The sequence below is a fragment of the Leptosomus discolor genome, chromosome 3 (genome assembly GCF_034619465.1).
Source record: "Leptosomus discolor isolate bLepDis1 chromosome 3, bLepDis1.hap2, whole genome shotgun sequence".
Lineage (NCBI taxonomy): Eukaryota > Metazoa > Chordata > Aves > Leptosomiformes > Leptosomidae > Leptosomus > Leptosomus discolor.
In genome coordinates, this window is record NC_141393.1 from 24,461,913 (window position 1) to 24,477,678 (window position 15,766).

Genomic DNA, 15,766 nt, shown 5'->3' on the forward strand with positions numbered 1-15,766 from the left:
TCCAGAATTTGAAGGTGCCTTGCTTGTCCTTCAGGAAGAGATTGAAGCAAGCTGCTCTTTTAAGTTGCTCCAACATCTAAAGCCCAAGAGGACTACTGGGATTTCATACACTTCCGTGGCTCCCTGCCAGCGATCTCAAAGAACACAGGTGCATCAGGACTTACCTCACCTAGGAGATAAATGGTTTTCTCTTCATTTCACAGATGAAGAAAACAATTCAGAAAGAAAAGTAATGTTTCACCAAGGTCATTTAACAAATTGGAGTCATTGGTCAACAGCGTGTCTTGTGTGCAGAGGTTACACAGAAGACATGAAAACCACCTTTTTCTCTCTAGTGCAAGTGACCTTTCATAGTTACCAAAGCCCATCAGAACAACAGAAATGCAAAAGGAAAAAATGTCTGCCAACCAGCACAGGACTCTCATCCTGGGCAACTATATGGGGAGCTGGTCTTCTTAAGGCACAGCACACAGAACTGCAGAGAACAGAATAGTCATCCTGCATACTTCCCAGACAAAACTTCTGTTCCTCACACTTAGAAGCTCCAGCTCTTTATTCGGTTACCTTCTGTATGGCAAACCACAGAGCTTCCCCTCCGCCAGCTGGAAACTATCCTGCTCTTGTCAGTATTCTCGCCTTAGGTGACCTAGGTACTTCTTCGTGCTTCTAGTGAGACCTGTGTAAGGAATTTGGAGCTTCCAACAGCACAGTATGTAATAACCTAGTGACTATCATAACATTGTTCAAGCATGTATTTTCACATTACAGCAAAGGAAGAGAAAGGAAAAAAAAAAAAACCAACAAGGAATATGGCCAGCATCTTTAAGAAAAATTTCTTCCATTTTTTAAATGTAGAAATATTTTAAAAAGTACCATTCTTATTCTGCAGCATTCTGACTGTGTAGCTTGTGTCACATAACCCACTATTCTTTATAACTTCAATGCCTATACAAAGCATACAGCAGGATCCTTCATCTGTCTTTGAAATGCAGTCACCTCTGCAGTAGAATGTGGCAGTTGCTTGACAAGTCAGGGCTATATTACCCAAAAGCAGAAATGATAAAGAGAAGAAGAAACCTCTTTCCAGTCAAAATTGCAAAGGAAATATAAGGAGGAAGAGAGCCCTGATCTAATTCTGACTCAGGACTAGCATTCCCACTTTTGCAAAATGCACTATAAGAAACTGAACAAGCACCAAGTAGCTATCAGAAGAGGGTTTTTTTTAAATGCTTCTGAAGAGACTGTCCCTTCAGCAGCATGGGTCTGAGCAATGTTTCAAAAAGCACAGAGACATACATTAAATCAGAATGACAGGATTCAACAATAACATTAGGTTTCACAAGTTCCAGATCTCACAAGATCACTGGATCTCCCAGGATCAAGTACCAGGTGAACAAACTTATGTTTCAATTTTGCAGATCAACACAAGCTATCCCAAGTTGGGAATAGTTAATAATGTGCACAGAATGAGAAGTCAAAGCACCTGATCATTAACTGTTTCACATAAAAGTATGCAGAGAGTAAGCCAAATAGCAACCTCATTTTGAGGAAACAGCTTTCGCATATACCAGAATTTTCCTGTGTTCACCTATCGAATGCTGAGCTTTCTCAGAAGAGCTACAGCGATGCAGCACAGCGGGGCAAAGCTCAGCTGTGATCACATAAACAACACTAGAAGGGACTAGTGAGTTTGGATGCTTGGATTTCTGGATAGCCATCTTGAGACAATTTAAGCAGACTTCGCCTTTCTTTAAAAATATTAGTCGTTGATGTCTCTGAGGAAGGGAATGTAAACATTCAGGCATACAGAATCACTAGTCTTTCATTCAAAAATGAGGCTTCATTGTTGATAGGAGGCTAGAGGCGAGCCACAGAAAGTAGACAGACTTATAGCTTTTCACCTTTGCAAGAACTGCAACCCTAATTTCAGCTCTGAATGAAGTTAATTTTACTGGATCACTGACTGCTCTGTATAGAATGATTTTTTCCCTTTTGTTAAAGCTACCAATCTTTGCTCAAAGTAATCTCCTGATGATGGGGGAACAAGGAAGGTCCTGATCGGTGCTGGGGAATAGGCAGCGCCAAGGACTGGGAATTAGTTTTCTATTTTATAGAAAAGGCAGGATTGCAGTAACAAAGACACTTGAGATGAGGAATAGGTCACCCTGGAAGAGCAGCAAGAAGTAGGACATATGTATTATAAAGGGGGTACACTGTCATAGCTGTGTGTGGCAAGCTTTGACATTGGTTTGCAGAATACCTGCCTATTTTACGGAAACACTCTCAATTTGACCAAGCATTCGTTCTCACTTGCTAATTTTAAAAAAAGACATAAGACATGAAAATGCTTCATATAAATGACAGAACTTAGAAGAACTGACTAAGGCCTGAGAGTTATGCTTACAAGATCTGGTGCCTGCTCATTACCAGTCCTCATAACAAGCCTTCACTTTTTTCTCTGACTTGTGCAACAGCCTGAGCAAGGCTAGTCCCCACAAAGTGCAAACCAAAAGAGAAACACCCCCACGCCCACCATTGCTCCCATAGCTGCCCCTGCACAGCAGTCCTCTGAAGGCTGAGGCAATCTGCACAAGCTATCACAGGTCACCTCTGTGTACCCCTGCTCCCCATCCATTAAGGAGGGCCAGAGAAAAAACTGGAGGAGAAAAGGAGAAACTAAATTAATTAATTCATCACTAAGACAAAACGCGCACAAATCTCCTCATTTTATCTGTCAACCAGAGGCATGAATTATTCATCAGCTGAGGCGATGAGGACGTGGAAAGAGGGGCTGTGAAGCCACTGCTGCAGGCTCTGGTGAAGCAGCTGACCCAGCAGGGTGCTAAACAGCTAAGGGGAGGCAGGAGCATTCAGCACATAGGGACTTTCAATAAACACAGCCCCAACTTTCTTCCATGGCTGGATTTTATTCCTCTCTCTGTGTCACAAGCTCTTAGTGAAACAAAGAACTGTTACTTTCCCTTCCTGTTGTTCAGGGAGAAAGATTCTGCCAGTCTAGGAAGGTCCTCACATGGAAAAAAAGATTTCTTCTGACTTGCTGAAGTCCCCTGTCTGGCCAGGCTCACTCCCCTGCTGACAGGGAGGTAAACCTGTTACAAGGAGTTTCTCCTTGAGAAGATGCATTGTGCCAAGTTTTACATTTGCAGCTCAACTACCGGAAAGCACCAGCTCGGTGATTTCAGAATTAACTCTCATAACACCATTGCAGCAACGACTGCCAAATCTGAGCCCAGTCCTCTCCAAGTTAAGCCACAAGAAGGTTTTCCACTGATTTTAACAGAGCACTAAACACAGACTCCAAACAACTGTTCACTGCTTGCAAGACATTTACTTTTCCTCTGTACTAGATACTAATCTGTTTCTTCAAACAGAATGAAATCCACCAGGATGTAGAAGAAAAAAGGAAAATATGTTTAAATACAAGACTGAGTCCCGGTGGTCAGCACTGCAGGACTAGGAGACAACACAGCAGGGTGGCCATGATCCTGACCTGATTCCTTCCAAAACCAGTATGAATGTAGCCACCAAGTAGGGCAGGAGTTAGAATGATTTTTTTATTTAACTCCAGAAAAAAAAAAAAAAAAAAAAAATCCCAGGAAACACAGGTACTGCATGGCCTCCCTGGGATCTGACTCCTCAACACTGTCACGGATCCAAATTCCAAGGGCCTCTGTTGTGCAACAGTGAAAGAAAACACAAAAATAAACCACGCATGTGTTTACAAGACCAGCTGTCTTTGTGGTTTCTTTTTCCAATCTCTTCCTTCCCCCCCCCCCCCTTACTGATGGCCAAAGGGGGTTTCCATGCTAGCTTTGCTACACGGCATGATTAGGAAAGGAAAAAGAAAATCTCAGGCTGGCTTACGTACCAGCCTGAGCTCCCCAAGCTCTCCATTTCCCTTGATTCCTTACTGCAATGAGGACACAGGAAAAAAATGCCTGTCTCTCACTGAAGTTGATAACAGCTTTTGCTCAGGGCTCTTAAATGAGGCTTTGCTGGGCTTTTAGGGCAGATGGAAAAGTCACCAAGGAGAAAAGAACTATCACTTGACCAGGAAGCAGACTGTGGATTCTCCCACAGACTACTGCCTGCCTTTTACATCAAGGCTAACCACTATCATGTTTTGCAACATCATCCTTCTCTCCTTTCCTCACAAGTGACCTATGAGCCAGACTTTGCTATCCCCTTCCATCATAGGAGCACTCAGCTATAGAAGCACATCTATGCAGGACCAGAAGAAGAACAACCAGCATTAGAAATGAGGGAGAGGGCCGTTTGGAAGGAGAGGGGAAGGGAGGGGAGAGCCCTAGGACAGTTGGGTGAAATGCCGCATGACATGGCTGCAGCAGGCGCTAGGATGGCTAGCAGAGCTGTGTCAGGGTTACAGGGATATTGAAACCTGGAGTGTCACGGATAAGCACTTGGATGACCAGCAGAGCGGTCTGAAGAGTTCAAATGGCACAGCAATGAATGGACCTCCAATTAAGGGTATAGGTACACTGGCAGAGTTGTAGAAGGAGCTCAGTATTGCAAGTCTGAGCCGAGGTGCATTGGAGAGGGAACGAGCTCAGGAACAAAGCCAGGAGGCAGATGCTGTGGGTCACAACTGAGCACCAGCAGAGCAGGGCTGCACTAGCAGGAGGTGCTTTTTGGCAGAGCTGCTGGAGGGCATGGGAAGAGGGTGGCTGGGAGCACTGCAGGGCAGGTTGCTGGTGCTCTGGCAGTGTGGGAGGGGGGAGCCCAGGGTGCTGCAAATAGCACCGCGCCGCAGAGGTGAGGACTCGCGACTGAAATGGCACTGGGCGAAATGGGTTGAGCTGGAGGTGCGCAGACAGTTCTGCAGACACAAGTGGCAGCATCCTGTCAGTCTATCCATCTCCCACTTCTACCCCAAAGTTCAAGAGAACCCAAAAAGTAAGAGAAATACATTCAGGCCCCACACAGGAAGGGAACCAGGGCCATGCCAGACCCATGTGAAACTCAGTTACCCGTTATTAATCATTAGCAGCAGGAGCCCCAGTATCTGCAGTAATACTCAAGGACCATGTGAGAGAGTGCCTACTGTGCCAAAGTGAGGGATATGAGGGATCAGCCAGTCCCTGCCCAAAAGGGTTTCCAACAGGAAAAGCTAAAGGAAAAGCAATCTGGGAGGGAGAAGGACAGAGCTCGGTAAAAAGGCAGAGACTTTAACTGCCTTTCCAGTATATCACTACCTTTGCGTAAAAGGTAGCAGAGCAGAACTGCTGTGGAATGCACACCTTGGCCAGACCTGACCCTGACCTGCAGCCATGCAGGGAAAGGGCCAGACTCTGGCCTGCCTGCGTCTCCCGGCTGATGTGGCTGAAGGTAGAAGCCAAGGGACACAGGACAGAGAGGACACAGAGGGGAAGGTGGAGATGAGAGGGAGCCCCCATGTCAACCAGACCTGGGCCAACTCCTCTCAGGGTGGGGAGACTCAGGAGATCTGGGCAAGAGGCAGTGCTGGTCCAGCTGCTGAGCATTGCTCAGCATTTCAGGGGCAGGATGCTGGCGGGTTCCCCCCTCCCCGCCCTTGGCGTCCCTCAGACCCCCTCTTCCCTTTCTCCCTAGCTGCCGGAGTGGAAACCCACTCCCTATTATTTCCGGCTCCTGGGTTTCCCGGGAAGCCACTGTCCGCACGAAGCAGGGAGCCGGGAGCAGGAGTAGGGAGACCTCGCCTTTCCTTTCTTTGTACACCCCGAGCCACCCGACAGCTTCCCCAAGGCAGGCTGCGAGCGAGCAGGCAGGGCAAGGCAGCGGAGGGGAGCAGCCACGGCACCGCCTGCCCCGAGCCCCCGGCCGGCCCTCCCGCAGCGGGGCACCCGGGGAGGCCACGTCTGGGAAGATGCGCTGCTGCGAGGACCGCGTCAGCGGCTACGAGTCCGCTAGGGCCGGGAGCCAGGGAGCTGGCGATCCCCTCTCGGAGGACCCCCAGCCCCAGCGGGGTGGGAGCAGGTTCCCCTCCACCTGCCCGAGGTGTGCGGCGCTGCCGCCCGGCGCGGAGCGGCCCGAGCCCGCCCCGGCCCCGCCAGCCCTCCCTCCTCCGTCCTGCCGGACCACGCCGGGCGGGGAAGTTGGCTCTGGAAGCGGCCCGTCCTCAGCCCTGGGCTCTGCTCGGGGAAGGGGCTGGGGAGGAAAGGGGGGGGGGGGGGGGGGGGTTAACGGAGAGGGGAGGTAACGGCAGAAATATGAGGGGCTGGGAGGACCCCCCTCCCCCGGAGTCTCAGCCATCGTCCCTGTTCCCCTTCTGCTGCTCCAGCTGCTCTGCAAAAAGGTTAGAAAGAAACAAGAGCGGGAACCCACCGTGTCCTCCTCGGAGGGAGACAGGGGAGCGGTAGATAGAGATAGGCACAGAGTGGTGCTTGCTGCCGTGGAAGTGATGCTCATACTGAGCCTGAGATACAGACGAGGAAGAGGAGGCAGAAGAAGCCACGTTAGAGGAACTCCACACAGAGCTGACGATACATCCCCAAAAGAGGGAGCACATCCACAGGGTCCAGGCGGGGCGGCGTCCCGGGCAAATGCTGGGGTCTATTCTCAGGTGCATGGTCAAGGCACAGGACACCTACAGACGAGCAGTCTGAATTCCAGCCAGGGAGAGAGGATAAGGTTCATGATGCCAGGGGACCCATGCTAGCAGAAAGGAGAGTCGCTTCCGAGGCTCTAGGGTGTGCGTGTGTGTTCAAGAGGCAAAGAGACAGTATGTGTCTGTGCGAGAGAGCGAGTGCTAGGAGGGAAGGGGAGGGAAGGGGGAAGGATAGTAACCACACACAGAAGAATAAGACGCGCCGTTTCCCAGGGCTGGATCTACTGTGCCAGGAACCCCGCGGCCGAACGGAGCCTCCAGGAGAGCGCAGGAAAGCCGCACATGTCAGCGCGAGGGTCCTGGAGCTTGCACTTGTCAGGTTCCTCCAGGATCACGGGGTCCTTGAGGACTTTTCCCTGCCTGCGATCCCTGCCTCTCACTTTGCTGAGAGGGACTACTGAAAACGAAAAAGAAGAAATAAGCCAGAGACCCCAGGTAAATTTTTGATTTTTTTTTTTTTTTATCCCAATTCCAAGGGGTTTCTGTTGCTTCTCCACTAGCAAGTGTTGCAATGCAGAACTGCTAGGCACACGCACACGCGCGCGCACACACAGAGATCTGGGTTGTTGTTATCCTCCTTCCACCGGATCCAGGCGACCGAGTGCTCAAGCCGATTAACCCTGCGCAGCCGGGGAGGGCAACGCCAGGTCTTCCCGGGCGGGCGGGCGGGCGCGGAGGAGAGGCCGGAGGGCCGGGCGGCGCGGGTCCGGCGGCGCGGCGCGGCGCGGCGGGGCGGGGCGGGGCGCGGAGCAGGGCGCGGAGCGAGCGGAGCCGGGGGCGGGATGCTGGCGGCCGGCGCGCCAAGTGCGGGCAACTCGGCGGCGCAGGTGAAGCGCAGCCGGGGCGGCCGGGGAAGCGGCTCCACGAATGGGCGAGCTGTATGCAAATCTCCCGGCCCGGCGAGCCAATGAGGGCGGCAAGCAGCTCTCCGCAGAGGGACTGGCTGGCTCCGGGGGGAGGCGGGGCCGGGGGACGGCACCGCCCCCGCCATTCATGCGCCGGTTCCTCACACACGCGCCCGCCGCCCCCGGCTCCGCCGGGCGGGGGGTCCCAGTCCGGGCCCGGCCCCGCAGTGCGAGGCGGGGGGCGTGGGCTTGCGGGGGGCGGCCGCGCCGCTGTCAGCAGCGGGAACCACCTCGGACCTCAAAAACTGCTCGCAAAGGAGTTCCCAGCGCTGCCCCAGCGGAGGGGAGCGCCTCGTCTCGCGTCGCCCCGCACCGGGGAACCAGCGGCCCGGCCCAAGCAGCCCCTGGGGAAACGCGCCCACCCTGTCCGTGCGGGGCCGGGACGTGCGCGCTTCCCACGGGCCCTTCCTCTCACGCCGCGGTGCCGCTCTGCCGCGCAGGGACGGGTCTCCGCGGGCGCGCAGCTGGAGGAGCCGCGGGGGCAGGAGCCCGGCGGGACGTGTGCGGCCGGCAGCGGGGCGGGGGGCGCAGCCGGTACTCGGCCCTCTGCGATGCCGTTGGGACGCGCTTAATGAACAGCGTGCCCCCGCGCCGCGCCGCCCCGTCCTAGTGCTCGTCCTCTGGCCGCAGCTGCACAGAAGCAAAGCGAGGCCCAGCAATGACCGCGCTCACTGGAACTCCACACTGCTTTTAGAGAGATTTTTTTTTTTTTTTTTTTTTTAATGGTCCTACAACAATAGGCTGAGTCCAAACAGGTATATTTGCACTTAATTCTCGGAGAGTGAGGACTGCAGCCAGAGTTTGCAGCCTATAAATTAGTAAATAAATGTGGTAGCATCATCAAGCAATTTATTGCCTATCAATTTGCATAGCAGAAATCCCCAGCCACGCTGAGAAGCCAGGCACCAACAGTGAAGTGACTTACGCAAGATCACTCAGAGAGTCAATAAAGAGCTTTGGAAAAGGAGCCAGCCAGCCCCAGGACACGTCTTGCACTGCACTCTCTCCTTCATTTATTCATTCAAACCAGAATAAATTGTTTATGACTAAGTTTCCTTGTTTTCCCCTCTAGATCCATGTTTGTAGGTGTGCACACATGTGCCTCAGAAACCTGCTTGACTCATTTCATAAGTATTTCCCTAACGCAGAGATGCAATTTCTTTTTTGGTTACTGATCTCTGTTTGGTACAACACGTCAGTAACTTGCAATAATCAGCCCGAGTTGCACACCTACTACTTCTAGCTGAGCCTGATATGCTTGTACTTTATTTTCTAGTAACTTATAGTTTAAGTGATCTAAATCAGGGTCTAGAGCAGTCAGAAGCACTTTAGTGTTTTGCTGGGTTTAATCAATAATTGTGGATGGTAAAGCTGGAAAGCAAGAATATTACTTTCAAATTTATCCAACATCTGCCACCTAAGAATTTCAGAGTGCTTTAAAATCTTTTATTAATGAAGCCATTCAACAGCTTTAGGTATTACTTTGCCATCCTGCAGATAAGGAAACAAAGGCTTAGAGGCATTGAGCCAGCGAGTGACTGATAGACACGGGAACTGAACAGAACAGACACGGAGATTCTCCATCCTAACCAGTACATACTGTAGTATAAACGTTTGACTGATTTGGTTGCTATTTGTTAGCCTTAAAGTGTGAATTATCAGCCTTCTTCACAATAGGACACAAAGCTGGGTGAGTAACCTTTGGTGCAGGTGCCTGCTGGCTGGCAGATTTGCAGTGCTGTGCACAGGGCAGAGAGCAGTTTTATCTGTGCAAGACAACTGTTCCTGGCCCTGAGTTTTGTTGAGGAAACTGGAGTTGCTGCCATATATGTGGTGGGATGCCCGGAAGGATCCTTTCTTTGAGCGGAAGCCACCCCTTGCTCCTAACCATACTTGGGAGAAGAGGGGGAATATAACCAGGCACATCAGTCTCAAAAGGCTGCTGACTCATGAGGATGCTGCTGGTAGCCACCTTGAATCCCTTGCCACAGAAGTCCTGACTTTCACCCAGTCTACAGACAAAGTATGACATAGTTAAACTGTAGGCAGGTTGATTTAGGGGAAAGGATGTGTATTAAATACACATCACTGAATAGCTTATTTGTAAAACATAGGAAATCTGTTTTGAATAAATTTCAGATCCAGCTAGTTACCAGCAATGCAACAAAGATCTGCCTCCCATCATTTTACTTTCTTTTTCTCTGGCTACAGCATTACAAAAAGGACAGAACATCTCACACATGACAGGATCAATCACTTATAAAGGGACTCCAGATCTAAACATTGACGACTCAATGCTGCTTCTCCAGAAGGCAGTGGTGGAAACTCATTATTTTCTATGGAAAAATGATGTGTTTTAGGAAGCACAATTCTAGAGGGAAGAGCAGAGGAACTGCATGGATACACTCTAAATTGCCACTTTCCTGCAATTATTTGCCTTGTTGCTGGAAGAGAAAAAAACAGAAGAGGGACTTTATTTGTTGACTAAACTACAGTAGCATCCTTGGGTCCTTAATTCCCCTTTAACAGTCCACATCCTCTTCTCTTCTTCGTACTTGAGCCCCTGTTCATGCTGGCTCTTGGGCTGCTGTGGGAAGCAGCCCTCAATGGACAATAAATTGCCAAGCTCCAAAACAAATCACTGATCTTTTTCTCAGTCAATCTGCCACCGACCCTTCGTCACATATGGAGGCACCAGCTTAGGTGCAGGGGATGTACAAAGGAGATGAGCATCACTTCGAACTGCCCTGGCCAGAGACAGAAAATGCCTGGTAGGCCCTGAAAAGGAGAAACAGAGAGCTGCTGTGTGTTGTCCCTGTGCTGGAAAGTCATCCTGTCTAAAATTCTGCCTACCGACTTTCCTTCACTGCAAACCATTGGGTAAAACATCTTAGGCAAAAAGAAGAAATGCCAGGAAAGCCAAACTGTAGGACTACAACAGAAAAATTAAAAAAAAAAATAAAAAAAGGAAAAATGGGGAAGCTGGCTATAAATACATCATAGGGTTCTGGTGACACCGTAAAGTACTGGAACTTCACTCTGCCTTGCTTTATTAGGTGTCGGTGGATGTATTTACTGCCCTGTAATTCACAGGTGACTCATTTATTTAGCAGCACCACTGCAAGAAGAGGGCAGATTTCAATTGCAGCTTCCTTTCTTGGATGGCTTGGGGAAGTTTGTAGTCAGAAATGAAGTTTCAACAACATTATTCCCACCAGATTGACTTCAAAAGAGGCATTACTATTTTCCTATCAGTGTAATTCATCTGGGTAAACATACAGTCTTTTTAAATGCCCTTCCATCTTCAGAACTGAGATGGGTGCCTTAAAGGACAATGCTTCCCAGGGTAAGTTGCTCCCTACAGTTATAAGCAAAGCAGTCTTATTTCTTATGTATCTGTTTCATTTACTAAAAGAGCAGAGGGCCACCATATTCTGCAGAAATTAGAAATAATAAAGCAATAGTTTCTGAGTTTTAAAATTCCAGAAAGAGAGCCAGGTGGCTTCAAGCCCAGGGAAAGTTCGTACTCTATCTTATTTGTGTCAGCAGGTACAACTTCCTCTGTATTTCCTATTAAACCTTAGCTGTTAATTACTTTGCTGCACTCAGAACTAAAAAAGTCAGCTCTGCTCTAAAATTACAGATCTCTAAAACTGTATCCAAAGGGGAATCTCCATTAGGTCTTCACAGTAACGGGTGACTGCCAGAGAGATGACAGGTCTGGCTCCACCCAGTAGAGGCTAATGACGTACAGCATTAGCCAGTGCATTGCTATATAATAAGGTTAAGAGAATAATGACAGCTAGAACAGCCTGTCACCCAAACGCTTTTCCCAGACTGAACGGTTTCTCTCGAGGTTCAAAACAGTCCCATTCTTTTTTTTTTTTTTTTCTTTAAATGAACTTTTCCAAGAACAAGGAGGGCAAGAAAAAGTTCCACTTATGATCTTAAAACAGAGTCTTAATAAAATGAAATAAAAGAAACCAGAGGGGATTGCACGCTGTAGAGAGCTTAGGACTGGCATATAGACACCTTTGTCTTTATCAAGCTACTTCAAATACTGCTGAGGACAGCAGTGACCAAAAAGCTGGTAAGTTCCTCAGCACTGCTGGCAGAATTAACTGCTCTGAGACTAGTCCCTGGTGCCTCACTGTCCTTGTCACCACTGCTTCTCTGCAGGTAGCCTTGAGAGGCAGGTAAGACCCAGCAATACCAAAGAATTATCAGTATCCGCTCATCCAGAGGGAACGGGAAGAGTTGCACCAGGACAGTGCTGAAGACCATGCATACAGCTGCTGCTATGCAGTACTTTTTCTGCATACAACCAACTCACTGCAGTCTCTGTAGTTCTCTGTTTTGTTCTGTACCTTTGAAAAAATAGCATTATCAGGGCTTCTGTTCTTTCCTTTAGCATCCAGTAAGTCCAGTTACCTACAAAAGTTGAGGCATATGCCTTATACCTTACCAGTGACATAAGACAGGTCTAATTCTCTTCTCAGCTCAGCTCCAAGGTACCACTTAGCAACTATATAGAAGCTTCAGAGCCTGGTTTTTTGTCCAGGGGAGTAAATTCAACAGAGCCACTGGATTGACATCAGTGAAGGGAGATCTTGAAGTTCATTTGCGAGAAGAGAAATGCAAGCTGATTACAACCAGTTAGCCTGGGCTAGCAGTAAGTTAGCCAAAAGCAACAGTAACCACTGAGAGCTTTGATGGAACATCAGGGACACAAATTCAGTTCTGTCAAGTGTCTAATTCAAGGGCCAGAAATCTTGCAAAGTTCAGACTTTTATTTTCTGAAATTTCACAGCTATAGTCCTATGTTAGTGGAAACAAGCAAGAACAAGTGTGGGGACACATACAAATGCAGCAATATATCTCATTTTGATAAGCATTAATCACTTATAATCAGGAAAGAGGCAATGTCAGAATTTGCTAATGCAAACTCATAATAACATGTTAGAATTGGCCCTGTTTATTAGATAATGTAAAAAGGACAACCCAGTGTACTCAGCACTATGTAAACTAACAGAAGCAGAGAGTCCCTTCCCCAGAGAGCTTGCAGACTTGAGGCATGAGCCAACATATGTTGGACCAGCTTTATAAGCAAACAGTGCCTTTTTTGGCTTAAGTCTGCTAGTCTGAAAGCCTAAAAGAATGGAAAGGCTTAGATACTGGCGACAGTGGCTTCACACAGGAGCAACTAGTGCAACTCCTTTCAATCTTTGCTGATTGTGCCACAGAGATATCCTGGGCTACCTGCACAGGACACCAGCAAGCCTTCTTCTCTCCTAAAGCTGCCTCAGAAATTAGGACAAGATCCTTCTCACACTTTGGACCATCTACCAGATCAGTAATTACGAACGTGCTTTGTGTTAAATGAAGGATGCCTTGGTTTGCTTTACTTAACCATCGTGAGGAGCTCCTTCAAGGACACACCATTTCCCCTTTTGCCTCACAACCACTTCAATCCCTGCCCCCGGGATACTTTATCAAAGTGGGCTAAGCAGGCTCTAGCCTTTCTGTCAGCAGCATGCTGCCAGGCAGACTCTCATCTCACAAGAGAAAACTGATCCTGTGCAGCTGCAGAGCTTTTTCCTCCAGGAAGGCTGAACTGCACCTATCCCTTTCACTCTCAGTAGGAGCTTGGCTCCATGGCAGATACTCCAATCTTGTCAGGCAGAGAAACAGAATGTGCTTCTACTTGTATCATTTCAGGCAATGTGTCTTTTTATCAAAGGTTTGTTCATACTCAGAAAGATTACAGAAACCAGAAGACTGGCCAAGTGTGAAGAAATCAGGGTTGCCCACTGCTCGACCTTAGATATTGAATCACCAATGAAGGAAAGAAGCTTGAAGGTTTAATTTTCTGATGTTTCTGTCACAGAATTCCCACTTCAGTACCTCTACCACCAATATTTCGCTAAGGATATCAGAATAAAATGGTAGTGACCTGTAGCATGTGCTGAGAACTGACTTCCATTTTTCGCAACAGCCTCCTCTTATAGGCAGATGACCTTCTAACCAACTCTGCGATTAGTCTCATTTTATGTTGAGCCAAATTCATCTCTAGCATAACTCCTAGCAACTGATACTATGGATGCAAGTAACTACTATGTTTATGGAAACAAAAATATATGTGTACCTTGCTCTCCCTGTGGTTGGAACTGGTGTTGGCAATCCAAGGTGAAGGCAGACAGCCTGTTCCCAGCCTGGGTGTGAGCCTTGCCTGGGATAATGTGCTGCTGCAATCCCTTGCCTTGAGTGACTCTCAAGCAGCAAGAGGTCAGACACACCAGCAGATCACAGAGGAGGATGTGTGACCTACTGTCATCTTGGCTGTATCCATTCTGTAGATCTAGATTTAGATCTCTGAGGTCTGCCAGTCCAGCACTTTACACACTAGTGCTAAATATTATCACTGCAAAACTAACATTTATGTAATGAATGTTCAGTATGGAAGAGGAGAGCTGGGGAATTATTTTTTAAGAGCTCTGAGTGCTAAAACTTAAACAGTACCTGAAAGGATGAAGTAGAAAGAAACAGAGAATAGACAGTTAAAATATCTGCTGTGAAAAATAGGGAACTATTTTAATTTTTACCCCTGAGAGCAGAAAGGAAACTTTTATTTTCTTTTGCACTCAAAGAAATCTTGTCTGACACAGAAAGGAAAAGCTGGAAAAACTGTAGCTTTTGCTCCTTTAAACTGGCTTCTGTGCTAACGAAAAGCAAGCTTTCTAATAGACACTGTGCACAGGCTCCCCTCTGCTTCTCTTCTCTCTTCCACCTATCATCTTGCCTGGATTTTGCCTGTAATCACCTGTTCATCTCGCAGCAGTAACTGCCAGGTGACTGGTGTTTGCTGTAGTCTCCTGACCGCAAAAAAAAAAAAAAAAAAAGAATTAAAAGAAAAGCAAAGAAAGATGGAGGGGGGAAAATCTTTCAATGACACAAGTGTCTCACTGCCAGCCAGCCAAAGAGTGAAACGTCTCCTGCGGCCAAGGCTGCTCGTGTGGGAGCTGCTGGTAGGTGTAATTTCCTAAGATGTATACCTTGTCAGTGTGCAGAAGATGAAGAGAAAAAGAAGGTCAGAGCAGCCAAAGCTAAAAAATTGGAAGGACAAAAGAAGATACTGTGGGGAACAATTCTGCTTTTAACCCTGAAAGAGCCCATGCTGCATAGTCTGTGGCCAACCAACTTACTGGCTCAGGCATAACGAACAGTAAGACCGTTAGATGGCCTTCTCCTCACCCAAAGGAAACAGCCATTGTTACATGTGGTGCCTGTACTACACAATCCGCACAGGGTGGTACACAGTATACAGTCCAGTTGCTCACAACCACAGTAGAAATTATTTTTTTACCTCCAAGTAACTAGGCTTATAATAGGCAAGACAACCAGGAATATTAAGAGGCTATCTAGTCCACCTCTCAGTGCCAAGGCAGGATATGCTTTACTTACAACATTCTTGGTGATGTTGTCTAACTTGCAATGATGTAGAATCAATGCCTCTGGAAGCAATATATACCAGTGTGCAACTGTCATGGTTTAACCTCAGTCGGCAACTAAGCACCATGCAGCCGCTCGCTCACTCCTTTCCGCTCCCAGTGGGATAGGGAGGAGAATCAGGAAAAAAAAAAAAGTAGTAAAACATGCAGGCTGAGATAAGAACAGTTTAATAACTAAAATAATTGCTGAGTCCTGCACTTATGTCACAACAACCCCATGCAGCGCTACAGGCTTGGGAGGAGTGGTTGGAAAGCTGCCTGGCGGAAAAGAACCTGGGGCTGTTGGCCGACAGCTGGCTGAACATGAGCCAGCAGTGTGCCCAGGTGGGCAAGAAGGCCAACAGCATCCTGGCCTGTGTCAGCAAGTGTGGCCAGCAGGAGCAGGGAAGTGATCGTGCCCCTGTACTTGGTGCTGGTGCAGCTGCACTTTGGATATTGTGTGCAGTTTTGGGCCCCTCACTGCAAGAAGGATGTTGAGGTGCTGGAGTGTGTCCAGAGAAGGGCAACAAAGCTGGTGAAGGGTCTGGAGAACAGGTCTTATGAGGAACGGCTGAGGGACCTGGGGTTGTTTGGTCTGGAGAAGAGGAGGCTGAGGGGAGACCTTATTGCTCACTACAACTACCTGAAAGGAGGCGGTAGTGAGGTGGCTGTGGGTCTCTTCTCCCAAGTAACAAGTAACAGGACAAGAGAAAATGGCCTCAGGTTGCGCCAGAGGAGGTTTCAATTGG

At 48.3% G+C, this 15,766-nt stretch overlaps 1 protein-coding gene across 10 annotated transcripts in view; it reads right to left on the reverse strand.

The window, feature by feature from the left end:
* The window catches only part of NRXN3 (neurexin 3), a 969,254-nt gene that overhangs the window by 364,519 nt on the left and 588,969 nt on the right, over nucleotides 1–15,766 (reverse strand). For 3 of the 10 annotated variants that reach the window (XM_086462629.1, XM_086462632.1, XM_086462631.1), the window contains exon 1: nucleotides 6,343–6,586. The exons of the other annotated variants lie outside the window; for them this stretch is intronic. In XM_086462629.1, coding sequence (XP_086318755.1) covers nucleotides 6,343–6,586 — 244 coding nt within the window. Of the gene's footprint in view, nucleotides 1–6,342; nucleotides 6,587–15,766 lie in introns of those variants that run through there. 10 annotated transcript variants of the gene reach the window in all.